The 15245-nt window shown below is 29.5% G+C and overlaps 1 protein-coding gene across 1 annotated transcript; it reads right to left on the bottom strand.

Annotated features, from left to right (window-relative positions):
* Positions 1-1149: 1149 nt before the first annotated feature.
* On the bottom strand, positions 1150-4070 carry LOC101494528 (uncharacterized). The gene is made up of 2 exons (XM_004509306.4): positions 1736-4070; positions 1150-1590 (listed from the first exon to the last, which is right to left on the bottom strand). The coding sequence occupies exon 1, from the start codon at positions 3768-3770 to the stop codon at positions 1767-1769; it is 2004 nt and encodes a 667-aa protein (XP_004509363.1). The 5' UTR covers positions 3771-4070; the 3' UTR covers positions 1150-1590; positions 1736-1766.
* Between the last annotated feature and the right edge of the window lie 11175 nt (positions 4071-15245).

Here is a 15245-nt window from a genome sequence, read left to right as displayed (position 1 = left end):
ATTCACTTGTGGTCATCACAATCGAATCCAATGTTGTTTCGGTCCACGTTGGATTCAGATTCTAGGTGCGAGGAACATTTTCTCTAATAAATGGTAGTTTTTTTTTGGTGGGAGACTCACTCTCATGGTTTGTGATTAGATTTCCAATCAACATGATTAGAAAATGCACTTAAACGAATGTGTACACGTGAACATGTTAGCTTAGTATGATCTTTGTGTCAATCAATGTTTGAGTACCAAGTTCCAAATAGAAAAAGGAGTGAAAGTGGGGTAGCATTACACAATTGTAGTGTTTTTTTTTTTTTCCTTTCTTTTCATTATAGACAAATGTTAGTATGATCAGTTAAGTTAGTAAATTTTTATTTTGTCAGAATTTAAATCGTCGTTAAATCCTGGTCTTTTTAACTCATTCGCTCATTGTTGAATGATAGAGCGTAGAAAATTAACTTCATATTATTTTTTCTGCCATATGAATCGATAAAATTTGCGGTATTGGAGTGTTAATGACTTGGATTCCACTTGTTACTTAAGATAAATTCCTGCAATTTTTGTAATGCCAATTTGGTGGTCTTGATACTGTGAGTGATTCATGTAAACCAAAACTACTTATATATCAAGTAGCAAAACAATAGTTTAACGTTGTTGTATTATTGTATAGGGAGCTTGGCATGGGTTAGTTAGTCCTAGACAAGCGAGAAAAAAATGTACTAACTTATTAATTTCTCAATGAATGCTGTCATTTAAAACTCTATATCAAGCTTGATCACTTTTTCCCTTGATGTATTGAAGACTTGATGAGTACCTCAATTGTCTGGTAGAATCGTTTCCCTTTGGTATCCTCACGGTTTTTCTTGCCTTTAAAGATACCGTGCCACTTTCTTATCTTTGGTCTTATACCTCTCTTTAGTAGTGAGTTTCTTAAAAATTGATTGCAACTTATATATGTTTATATATGTGGTGTACAGCTCTTGGTTCCTTTTCTATTCAAAGAATCTTTTAAGGCGCGTTATAGCCTTATGGCCATTCCTTTTTTTTTTGCATATGTTATGTGATATATTCCTAACTAAGATACTTTTTGCAATTTTTTGCTGTATGCCTTCCAAAAATGATGACTATAAAATAAACAAGGCAACTTTGGTGAGCTATATGTCATATCAAATAGTTTCTTAATTGTGAAAACCTAACAAATATCTAATCAAATTTCTTAATTGTGAAAATCTAACAAACATCTAATGCAATTATAGAAAATAAGCAAATGTTAGTATAGTTACATTGAAACCCATATGACAGATGACTATAACTTCCAGAGTAAAAAAAAGTTCACTAGTAAATTTTACTCTTTCCGTCTCTAAATGAGTAATAGTTTAGTTTCAACCATAAAAATGTGGCATTACCCACCACTGTTTTTTCAGCTAAGCAGTCTTTTGACCCTGGTTGACTCGTACCATTTTCCACTTGTTTTAACTGCATTTTCTAATCTGCCATAGATTGTTGATTTTGCTTCTGATTCTGAGTGCAGCTTCTTCATCAACTCCTGCAATATTCTTGATTTCCTATACTAATGAACTTGAAGCATAGAGCAATCTAGAGCTTTTTACAAAGACACAATGACAAAAGATTAGTGAGAACAATTCAAGAAGATAATTGATTGTATATACACTCGCGAACACAATAGACAAGATGCAAATCATTCAAAAACCTCAAACCACCACCAACACCAACTAATTACACTTACTTTTTTTTTGGACAACAACTAATTACTCATCCTATTGATGTAGTTTTTGGAACCCTCTTGAACCTCTAGACTGGTAAAGCTCCAGCCTACTCTTCGATTCTTGCAACAATGCTTCAATGGTTTCGTCCTGAGTCCTGTTAGGTTGCTTGGATGCCCATTCAAGAACTCCAAGAACCTCAACCCAGGCAAGTTCTTCACTGTCTGGCACGTGCAATGCAATATAAGCTAGCAGTTTCAAGGCTGAATATTGAACCGCCGGCTCCCCAAGATACACAAGATGAACCAAGTGTTTCGCACCACCGGAGCTTATAATTGCCTTGGAGTGATCAAGGTGGAGGTAGTTATCATTGCAGGCAAATTTCGCGAGTGAGTCTGCAGCCTCTCTCGATACTTCAGCCTCTCTTTCGTCGAGAAGTCGAACCAACGGACCAATTATCCTTGTCTCAGTTGCTCTAAATGTCCTCGCCAAACTCCCAATAACCTTAATACAAGGAATCAAAAGTCTCTTATCTTCTTTACCAATAATATCAAGCACTTGATCAACAACTGCTTTACAAGCAGGAGTATTCGGCTTAAACGCCGATCTTCTCAATTCAGGATCTTTCTCCGCCACAGCAGTAATCTCCTTCAACGCCAAGGCAGAATTGTACTTCACTTCTTCTTGCCCCTTTTCAAGTAAAATAGCGAAACATAACAAAGCCCTTGATTCTGTTATACTTCGACAAATCCCCGAGTTATCCTTCACTAGAAACCTAAGCGCTTTCGCTGCCATCGCTTTGAGTTCAGCCTTACTCTCAGGGTCCTCAAGTTCCCTTCCCTTCATGTTAATTCCCGAATAAGAATAACTACTATGCTTCGCGTTGGCATTCGCGTTCCCATTCCCATTGGTATGACTAACCACCAGCTGAGGTTGAGAATTTTGACTTAGACTCACTTCATTTCCTTCATTAGGTTGTTGCTTATTAGCAGCATGCATTGCCATAGTACTGGCCACCACTTTATGCATTTGATTAGTGGACTTATCACCTAAAGGATGTGGCATCCTAATTTTGACTTGATCTTGGTTCTCCTTGACATCATTAGAATGAAAGTCATTATTACTATTACTAGCTATAACAACAGCATGAATAGAAGAAATTGGCTTATTACTAACAATTGCATATTTACTATGTTCCTGAACAGTTTCAAAAGCAATATGACTAACAAGCAACCTAACAATATTATGTTGAGCAAAAAGGTCTTGACATTTAGGATACTTTGAAACAAGTTCAGAAACAGACCAAGCAACAACAGTTTGAACTTTCATAGGACCTTCTTTAAGAATCTTAGCAAAAACAGAACAAACACCAGCATGAATCATGATTTCAATACTCTCAGAATCACGGCCCAAAAGCCCAATAGCTCTAGCACCATTCTCCTGACCTTCTTTTTTACCTTCTTTAATAAGTTTCAACAAAGGAACAACGCCACCTTCTTCGATTATTAGTTTTCCGTAACGGTCGTTGTCACGTGCGAGTGAAACCAAAGAAGCAGCAGCATCGGATCGGTCATCGAAGGATCCCGTGTGAAGAATCGCGATTTGTTCCCAAATTAGACCTAAAATTGGTTCATTAGCGGCGATAGGTGGAAGACCGAGATACTCATAGCCGCGCTCCTCCGCCGGAGCGGAGACACGGAGGAGCCATGAGACGTCTCCGATGGAGTTTTCGAGGTGGGAAGACATTTTACGGAAAGCGGCGGCGGGGACTATGCTGAAGACGCGTTTCATGAGACCGTTGGCTTTACATTTGAGGACTAAGGTGAGTGCTTTGTCGAGGATTTGTTCGGTGTCGCCGATGATGCGGCGGGTTGGTCGTTCGTATAAATCGGAGCTTGATCTTGCGGCTTGTCGGAGAAGTGAAGCGAGTTTTTGGGTTTTGGATTTGAGTTCTAAACATTCTTGTTTGAATGATGAACTAACTTCTTCAGCTGATTTGGTTACTTGGTCTGCTAGTTGGATCGGTTTAGCTAATAGTTGATTCACTATGTCTGCCATAGTGATGATGGTGATTTTAAGAGAGGGTGTGGATCTGACTTATAGTGTTGTGGAATTATTATTGTGAGGTGTGGTGTGGTTGAAGAAACAAGACAAGGGAATGAGGTGGCGGTTGTTGCTATTGTGTGAATTAATGAATGAATGAATGAATTGTTGTGGTGTGAAATGCTGATGATGGTGTGTGGTTGTGTTGTTGTGGGTGTCATTGGTTAGTACTTAGTATCATATCATTTGCTGGAAAATTTTGAAGAGGCAAAGTTGTCAACTCACTTGACGGGAATTGCAACACCAAAACGCGGTTTACCTTTTTTCTTTCGTACTGCATTCGCTACAAAATTTACTTTTATGGTACTAAAAAATATGATTAAATACAATTAATTTTTTAAATTTTACTTAAAATATAAGTATAATGTATTAAATTGTTTATTTTTAATGAAAATAATTTAACTATTAATATTAAATATCTTGAAATAAATGAAGTGTGTATTAGAAATGATAGTATTAAATAATTTAAAAGTAGTTTTTTTTTTCTTTATAGTAGTTATTATAATTTAAGTCATATTTTTTTTTTATAATAATGCCAGTATAAATTTTTGAAAAATATGACTTTGAAAAAAAAGAAAGAAGAAATGAAAGGAAGGACGAATTTCGGGAAGAGATGACTTTGAAAAGTTTGTTTCTATTCGAGAGATAAAAGAGATTTTTATTGGTTTTACATTTGATTCAAGGGATGGGATAAATTTTAAATTATATTGTCTATCTCCCTCTAAATCCCCCAAAATAAAATCAGAGCAAAAATCGTTAATTTTGCTCCCCTCCATTCCTAAAATTCGAAATATACACTTGTTTTAAAGGAAAATGCTAACAAATGCCTTAGGCACTTATTATGAATCTAAATGAAGAAAAAATGTATTGAAATTTGTGTAAATCATACTTTAGAATTGTAAAAATTGTGATTTTCTACTAAAAAGTTATACTTTATTTTCTTTTTGATTTCTATAACAAACACTTTTTAGCATGACCCTTTTTTAAAATATTGTTTTCCCTCGTTGTCTTCTATTTTTGTTGTAAGTCATATCGTGGTTAATGTCTATCCTGTTATTGTTTCAATTAGACATCGATTTAAGTTGTGATGTGATTTCCTTGTCACAAGACAACGATGAATCTACTGCGACTATAGTACTTTTTTTTTCTACTGCGACTATGGTATTTTTCTAACTTGATAGTGCATGTGATTTTCTGATTGTATTTCTGGAGACTTTGGTGCATGATTGTTGTTGGTCCTTATTTTCATTGTTTATATTTTAACCTCAATGGTTTAACAAGTTTTTACATGTCAAGTTTTAAACAAATGACATCTATTAATCATAGCTTCATTGATTTTTTTTAAACCAAATATAGCTTTGATGAGTAAAGTAACTAATTATACAAAAGTAATACCTACAAGACTTGATATATAAAGGCCCAATTGGTTCTATGCCCATTATGAAGTCAGCACAATCAAAGATTATTCGATTGATACAAGTAGTTTTGCCCCTATTAGATAGACGAGGGCGATGTGACATGTAAAATATAACAAAGTAATAATCTTAGAAAGGGAAAAAACATACAAATCATTCTTAAGAAATATCTTGTCCACTCTATTTAAAGATTTCTCAAAATCAAACTTTTACGTTTAAATCTAATTTCTTTATGTTTAGATGATGGAGCAACTTCTGCCAAAGCAATGAAATTATCTTCAATACATCTCTCCATAATAAAGGACTTATAATCCTACTCTTAAAAGTGTTTTAAAATATTTTCCACATGTTTTTTGTTTTAAAAAAAAATAGAAAAGGAAAAAAATGTATTAATCAAAATAACCATTAATGACTAATTTACAACTATTTCTGAAAAAATTTAAACTAAATACATTGAGGTTACAAAACTAAACTTTTATCACTGAAATAACACTTAAAGTATTAAATATTTTACATATATATTCGATCATATTTCACTATGATTTAACTTATATTAATATCTAAAATATATCCACTAGTATTTGCCCAATTATATAATGATCGGATATGCATCGATAAAACAAATACATTAAAAATGCATGAATTGATTTATGACTTTATTATACATAGTCAGTCCCAAACCTGAAAAAAAGATAGGGTTGTGTTAGGCAATCAATAATTATGGTAAAATTTAATTGAATATCTATAATATAGATAAACTATGTAATAATGTAAATGTTAGGTCGTTTTTCAAAAGCAACACATTGTATAGCACAAGTTTAGTGTCAATGTCACCACCGAAAAACTGACATCCCGGCCTCTGTAGGGATAGAAGTTAAAATTTGAATATTGCAAATACCCAAGAAAAAATGATTTAGATAGTTTAACTAAATTTTTCACCTATATAGGTGGGATAAATTTCCTCTATTCTCTACCATGAAGAGATTTTTTCTCGTCTTGTCTCCATAATGAATTTCAATTTACTTATTTTTCTTGAGAATAATAAAAATAAGAGTAATATGTTGCATTATTTTTCAAAAAAATGTCAAAATAACAAACAAAAAAAAATGATATTATTGCAATATTTTCAAGGTTGGGGACTTTGCAAAGCAAGATACGTATCCCCATGTCTAGCCTTCCTTTAGAGCGATTGTCTCCAATCCATGTACCCATGAAAACTCAAATGAGACTGTCGTCATGGACTCATAAAAGCAAATTGACATCCTATGCAAATTGCTCAAATGGATGTGAATGTGGTGCAACTGAAAATATAGGCGAATCTTCTTAGGGACGGAAGGTGGCAATAGTCACTCCAAACTTTTATTATTCTCTCTATATATAGTATCCACACAATAGTATTTATGTAATATATATTACATATATAAGTATAGTTTCAGTAAAATATCATGGAATACGTTTTGGCATAGTTGTTCATCCTTTGATGAAAAGATAAGATAAACATAGAAATCAATGTAATGCTTTGAAGAATTTGTTGAAGCTGTGTATGACTCTACTCAATGCACCTCTGTTTAATCTAATTACAAGTTTACTCTGGTGATTATGCGTCTGATAAATTTGATAGGCCAATTGATCATTTGGTCAATGATTCAAGTCAATACTATGATAAAGTCAACACTTTGATAAGAAGTCAACATGCCAACATCATATGCTCCTCATAGTGGACTTATCCTCTTAAGAAGCACATGACATTCTCTAAAAATGTGATCATATGATTTTTGTGTCACTTCCATCAAGAAAATACGCTAAATCAATTACGAAGACGAATTTGGATAATTTTTTTATTGATGATTCTAAGTCTTTAAAGATTCGATACAAGTTATTATTTCACATGTTGATTTTATGCAATCACAACAACAGTCAGAAACCCTAATGGACTCAAAGGCTCTCTATAAAATGAATTGTAATCGTCATTGTAATATACACAAGTGAAAAACCTATTGTCGTCGCATATAGCAACTAATGAAAATCCTTGTATTATCTAAGAGCTGAGAAACATAAAATACATTATGAGAGCATACTTTGTAAACATTCTCGTGTGAGAGTTTTTTCAAGAACCATCTTAAGCATTGTTTGTAATTTGGTCTAGTAGTGACTGATGCCCTCAACAGCTTGACAGTACTAAATTATAAAGTTGAAAAGACTTGAACACAGTCAGTTTGACTAGAACGTGTTCAGTGGACGTGTAATACTTTTGGTGATTAGTAGATTAAATCTTTCAAAGTGAGAGGACTAGAGGTAGCTACCGTATTGGTGGTAAATTGAAAAAATTGATTTGTGTTTCTTCTCTTTATCTTTCTATTTGTTATTATTTTATCACGTTTATTATTTTATCTTTCGTTTTAAAAGTTTTTAAAACTTTAAAAACATAATTCATTTCTCCTCCATATTGTGTTTTTTTCTCTTCAGTTCCTTGAAGAACCCAACACTTGAAAATGACATCACTATATAACCATATATGAGACAATGAAAATAAAGAAAACATAGCAATAATTGACGAGTTTTTAAGAGATGTAAATTATATATCATTAGTATTTCTTTGTCTTAACTTAGTACATGAAATCAGTTAGATGTATTAACCGACACAATTTATTTTCTCATAATAATTTCTATAATTTTTTACACAATTTATCTATAAATAATTTTGTTAAAGTTACAATTTTAATATTTCTCATTATAATAGAGAATGTAACATCTTTAACAATATTCTGATAAAACAAATCTTTAATAATAATAACAATAAATAAATTTTCTTTATAAAATTATTTTTGAATTAAATCCATTTCAAATCTTGCGCATATAAACATCAATTTTTTTCTGAGATAGTGTCACATAGGTAATGCGGATAGGCTTGATGCGCGAAAGAGTTTTCGTATTCCTCATGTTTATGGAGAATGTCACACTTGTGTTCATAGGTTTGCTTCCTATACTATGTTGCATCGAGGTTTTCATTGCTGGAATATCATACTCTCTTTCCTTCGTTTTTTAAAGTATAGTCTTGCAAATTTTCGGATGTTGGGTGATTCGTCCATATTTTTGTGGTTGTATTGCATTGCATTTTTATGCTCTTCATATGGTTTTCTTCTTTTAAATTTTTTGATAAAACTTTTAATGAGGCATCTACTTATCGTTCTCTCATTATTTTATTGGATTTTGGTCTACCGAACTTTGTCTTTAGTTTCTTTTAATACACTATTAGTCATAATTATAAGAATATGTGGTTAACTATATTTAATTTTCTTGACGCAATAAAAAAATAATTACATTCTTAACTTACTCCTACTATTAATTTATTTTTGTATGAGAAATTGTTATGTTGGAGGATATTTAGATAATAATAATAATAGCATTAAAGGAATAAAATTTGGTTAAATTTTGTCTATATTTAGATCCACCAATTGTGACTATTTTTTTTTAATTATATCTGAGTTTAGATAGTGTCGGTGATGCTCATGTGTATCTAGCTCAACTGCATAGAGTCTCTAATTGATGATCTTTAATTTTTATTTTTATTTATTATATAATAAAATGAAAGTGATTTTTTTTGTGATAAATATGTTTTTAGTTCCATCAAAATTATGACCTTTCAGATTTAATTTATAAAACAAATTTATTTACTTTTTACCTTTATGTTGATTTTATAAGAACTCTTTTTAGAGACTAAAATTGCCAATTTTTTTATAAATTTTTTTCAAAGTAGAGACTAAAAGTGAATAAAAGAATTTAGAGATTATAAAGTTAGAGATTACAAAGTTGAGAATTTTGTATAAAGACTCAACATAAAATTTTGAAATCTTATAGGAAATAAAAATTATTTTACTTTTTTTAAAATTATTAATTGTAATTTTTTTTTAATTAAGGATCTTACTTTTAAAATTAGATTATAACCTCCAAAAAAAAATGTTTAAGACAATCATAAGTCTAGAAATAGTAGTTTTGGGGGCCAACATATATGTGATGTTATTTCTACAGTGTTATGTATTTCACTCTAAATTTTGTTTTGAAAAGCATAGGTAATGCTGATGCAAATGTTGTAAGAGTACATTTATTTAAAAAAATATTTAAATATGTTTTTGTTCTTTCTAATTATAATATTTTTTTATTTTGGTATTTATAAATTTTTTTTGCTTGATTAACATCCCTGTTTTATTTTAAAATCGTCATTTAATTTAATTTATGTTACAAAAATTACAACACTATTAAAACATAACTATTTTTTAACAAAAAAAACACTAAATATAATTAAATTATATTTTTTTTAAACCTAAAATTAATCACACATGTTTATGTCTTTTTTCTTAAAAAAATTTAAATTGCAAATTTTTCTTTTTCATCATTTCAGTCATTTTCCCGTTGTAGAATTCATCATCTTGTATCGCAATTCATAAAATAAAATCTTGAAAACACTACGAGAAAAATGGTATTTTACAGCGCTTTTTTTAAGCCATTTACAGCGCTTTTTCAAAAAATTAAGCGTTGTAGTATCCAGCGCTGTAAAAAGATACAACAGCGCTCTTTAAAATAAAAAAAAAAACCTTGTAAATCTCTTCTAAAAACGTGCTGCTTGTTGTATTAGTTTTACAGCGCTTTTTAAAAAAAGCTATGTAATATGCATTTCTTTATTTCAATTAGATCTCTTTCTGGGATTATAACAACAATCTCCTTCATAAATCGTAATATACAGTTTCCGTAGTCTATGTTGTTAGTTTGACGAGAGCACTATAAAATAAAACATATAAGTCAATAAATATTTGTGGATTGATTGTTAATGAAATTTTAAAGCCATACATTTCAAACCTTTATTGGAATCCATGTGATTTATTTGATTTTTGCTTCGACATTGTAGCACTCATTTGAGCTTGGAAAACTTGTAAAACACTATCAAATAAATGTGATTATTAGCATTAACAGACACATTATATATATATATATATATATATAATGTGTCTGTTAATGCTAATAATCACATTTATTTGATAGTGTTTTACAAGTTTTCCGAGCTCAAATGGGTGCTACAGTGTCGAAGCAAAAATCAAATAAATCACATGGATTCTAATAAAGGTTTGAAATGTATGGCTTTAAAATTTCATTAACAATCAATCCACAAATATTTATTGACTTATATGTTTTATTTTATAGTGCTCTCGTCAAACTAACAACATAGACTGCGGATACTGTATATTACGATTTATGAAGGAGATTGTTGTTATAATCCCAGAAAGAGATCTAATTGAAATAAAGGAATGCATATTACAGCGCTTTTTTTAAAAAGCGCCGTAAAACTAATACAACAAGCAGCGCGTTTTTAGAAGAGATTTACAGCGCTTAAAGACCTCTTTATTTTATTTTTTAAAAGCCTATTACAGCGCTTTTTTTAAAGAGCGCTGTAAAAGACCTTCTTATTTTATTTTTAAAAGCCTATTACAACGCTTTTTTAAAGAGCGTTGTAAAAGACCTCCTTATTTTACTTTTAAAAGCCTATTACAGCGCTTTTTTAAAGAGCGCTGTAAAAGACCTCCTTATTTTATTTTTTAAAAGCCTATTACAACGTTTTTCTTAAAGAGCGCTGTAAAAGACCTCTTTATTTTACTTTTAAAAGCCTATTACAGCGCTTTTTAAAAAAGCGCTATAAAAGACCTCCTTATTTTATTTTTTAAAAGCCTATTACAACGCTTTTTTAAAGAGCGCTGTAAAAGATCTCCTTATTTTATTTTTTGAAAGTCTATTACAGCGCTTTTTTGCAGACTTTTTAAAGCGCTGTAAAAGACCTCCTTATTTTTTTTAAAAAACCTTTTTACAGCGCTTTTCCAAAAAGCGCTCTAATAGGTTCTTTAATTATGTGAAATCAAAGTCTTTTACAGCGCTTGTCAAAAAAACGCTGTTGTATCCTCCGTTATTTTTAAAATATCATACAACAGCGCTTGTATTTAGTAAGCGCTATAAAAGACGCGCTATAAAATGTCATTTTTGACGTAGTGAAAACATAATAAATTTGATTAAAGGTTCAACTTTGCCATCATCGCGAGTTCCTTTATCACCCTTTATCATTACTAGGTCTAAGACTAAGACTTTCTTGTTTGCCCATTTTCCATCTACAACCAAATTCTACTATCACATTTAGACTTTTTCATATACTCCCCTAAAATCTCTCAATCTCCACGCCAAAAGGAAAAACTCTAATTTATAGTCAATTCTAGAATCCACCATTGTCCAACAAGTAACAACTGAGAATGAAACGATTATGATAACGATGAATTTGAATTTAAATACGACGATGAATCTTAAATGGATGCAGATATTGGTAACAATGATGGGAATTATGATGAGGAAGAGAACTGAAGTGATGGACAAGAATGCACGATTTAGATTATTTTAGAGAAGAAGACTTAAACATTAGGATTAACTTTAGGTTAAAAAAATTTATAATTTAATTATATTTGAGTTTTGTTGTTGTTAAAAATAGTTTTATTTTAGCAGATTAACGGTGTTACAATTTTTGTAACATAAATTATATTTACATGGATATTAATAAAAAAAATTACGAAAATTAAAATAAATAAATAAATTATAATTATAAAAAATAAAGACATATTTAAACTTTTAAAAAATGAGGACGCAAATGTTGTAAGAGTAGTTTGGAAAAAACAGTCGTGAAATATTAAGGACATCAACAAAATATTTGAATATACATACATATATATATATATATATATATATATGTCTTGTAAGAGCTTTTGCTAAAGGAAAAAAGTGAGAATATAAAATAACCAACACATTTCATCGACATAGTTTACTTAAAATATTTTTACTCTACTTTATTAAACTGTAAAATGCAAATATTAATTAAAAAAATGACAAAAGTGTACGATGATGAAAGGTTGAAATAAATATTTTCGATTAAATAAAAAAAAAATTCTAGAGATTTACAATAGAGATTAAAAGCGATAAGTAATTATAGAGTCTTCGAAAACCACAGGCGTCACGAAAAAATTCAAGTAAACATACCAACACTGAGGACTCGTTGCAACTTTCTTTAAATAATCTAGCACTTGGAAGCGAAAACACAAATATCCTTGTGAGATAACCAAAGATAAATGAAATATATCAATAATTGATGCATCAAAGAGAGATCGTACCTCATACAAAACATGAACTTTAAAAGAGAAATAAGATTGTCGAAGAGAAGAAATCAACAAATGAAATTGTTAACAATTTTATTTCATCTAACCAATTTCTTTAAAATTAATACAATTAAAATGAATCAATATAATTAATTGTTGAAATAGTATGCAATGCTTATAAAATTATTAATTTAACGATTGTATAAAAAATAATTAAAAAAAATTATTTCAAATATTATAAATTATGAATGCCAAAATAATGAATATATAAGAAATAAATTTAGTATAAAAAAGTAATTAAAAGATTTTTTTTTGATAAAACTAATGACAAGTGTATGGGAGATGAATTACGAAGAAGTAGTTATAAGTGTATCTAGGATAATTTGTGTAAAATTAATGAGAAGCGTATTCTTTACAATACGAGTCATGGTGTTATATTGTTATCAAATGAATCTCTCTTACAGATAAGAAATAGCTAAATACGATCATTAAAATCGAAGATGGAATAAAATAATTTAATATAAAGAAAAATAAAAGAAATATAATAAAAATGAGTAAATTATCAAAATTGTAGGGGTCGAATATTTATTCATGAAATTCGAAAGTAAACAAACAAAAGTTTCAAGTTGAAAGACGTTCCACTGATTTATTATGTTAATAAAGTTGACTTGAACTCTGCTTATCTGGTGAGTTCAATCAGCAAACTTATTATCATATGAAAGAACTAGATTTTTCACTTTTAAAAATAAAAAGCTAATTTATCTGATTTTAAAAATAAAAATAAAATCCATTTAAAAAAACAAAACTGAAAATTCATTTTTAATTCAAAAAAAGTTGTAGAAAGAAGTTCAAATTTTTTTCCGATTTAGTCCTTTATTCCTAAAAATATCAAATAAAGTATGAAAATATGAGTTTATTTGAAAATTTGCGTTACGAATTTGATGAAATTTGTATTATATTGAAGAATATAATTAATTTTATGAGTTTTGATTGAATGTTTTTTGAATTTTTGTATAAAAAAGGATATCATTGTTGAAATTTTAAAACATAAAATATCAAATTGTCACTTAAAATTAAAATAAAGGACCAAGTCGAAAAAAAAAAAGATAAAAGACTAAAACGTTACCTGAAATTAAGTTAAAAGACCATAAATATAATTTAGCCTAATTAATATTTAAAATGTTACCTTCTCTGTCGTAATGAGAAATATTAAAATAGTATGCAATGCTTATAAAAATTTTAATTTAACGATTGTATAGGAATTATTTATGAGGAAATAAGATTGTTGAATAGAAGAAATCAACAAATAAAGTTATCAACAATTTTATTTCATTTAACCCTCATATTTAAAATTAATGCAATTAAAATGAATCAATATAATCAATTTTTGCTTTAATTTTTTATTATGTTTCTACAATTGTATACCGGTAAGATTTTAAGTAAATTTAATTCAAAAGTAAATGTAAAGAACAAATTTATTTATTGTAACTAATATTTAAGATGTTATAATGAAAAATATTTAAATAGTACATAATACTTATAAAATTATTAATTTAACAATTGTACATAATATGTGTAATATAGATTCTATTATGAATATAATATCATCCAATGTTTACTAGTGGTTGACAACATTCATTTAATGAATCATGGTACGTGTTAGTTCTCGAAGATATCTATTTTTTCTTTCTACAACATCGTTTTGTTGAGGTGTTCTAAGAGAAAAAAGTTGTGTAAAATTTCAATCTCTTCAAAGAAGTTTTCAAAAGGTTTATTTTCAAATTTACCTCATGATTACTACGAATTGTTGCAATACAAAGATCTTTTTTAGTTTGCACTTGTTTGTAAAAAGTAGTGAAAACTTTATGTGAATCATCATCCTTGTGTTTAAGGAATTTTACCTTGTCCATCTAGAATAGTCATCAACAAGAACAAGTCCATACTTTTTTACCACTGACATAAACTATTTTTACTTGACCAAATAAATCAAAATGTAAAAGTTCAAATGGTCTAGAAGTGGAAAGAATTTTTTTTTTTGAAGAAAAAGATGATTTGGTTTGTTTTCCTTTCGGACATGCCTCACAAAGAACATCAAATTCATATTTTAGATTTGGCAAGCTTTGGACTTGATTAAGTTTTTTCAACTTTGAGATTAATCTTAAGTTGGCATGTCCCAATCTTTTGTGCCAAATCAGTTGTTCTTCATTCACATACATAAGACACTTTATATCTTATTTTTTCAAATTAAATAAGTTTATTTTGTAAATATTATTTTTCCTTTGGCTAGTAAATAGTATAAATTAATTTGTTTGACTTATTGCCTTATATAGCTTTTGATTGAAGACAACATCATAACCTTTGATTGGGATATACTTATTTTTTGACAAGTGTGTTTTGCCTTAGCTTCATGTACCTGCTTATTTCCTTCATAGTTGAGAACCAGAGCATCAAAGATACTCTTTGTTGTTTCTTTGTTGCTGCATTTTTAGAACTCTTTAAAAGTGATAGCATTCACCATAAAAGTTTTTGCTTTATGATGCATCTTGTGTTGTTTCTTTTGATCCGCGTTAAAATATTTTTTGTATATTTCAACAGCAACAACGTCTTTTGCAGCCTCATAGCCATCTTCGACCATGTTCCAAAGTTCACGATCATGTGAGATGTAGAAACATCTAAGCATATCCTTCCAATATTAAAATCTCTCTCCATCAAAAAGAGGATGCTGATTAACGTTTTCACATGTAACTTCATCACTAAAGTTAGTCATAATAATACAGATATTTACTCAAAGACAGTTAAATGCTCAGCTTTGAGACTGAACTCTGATACCAATTGTA

The sequence above is a fragment of the Cicer arietinum genome, chromosome 7 (genome assembly GCF_000331145.2).
Source record: "Cicer arietinum cultivar CDC Frontier isolate Library 1 chromosome 7, Cicar.CDCFrontier_v2.0, whole genome shotgun sequence".
NCBI lineage: Eukaryota > Viridiplantae > Streptophyta > Magnoliopsida > Fabales > Fabaceae > Cicer > Cicer arietinum.
This window is presented reverse-complemented; position numbering and strand designations above follow the sequence as displayed.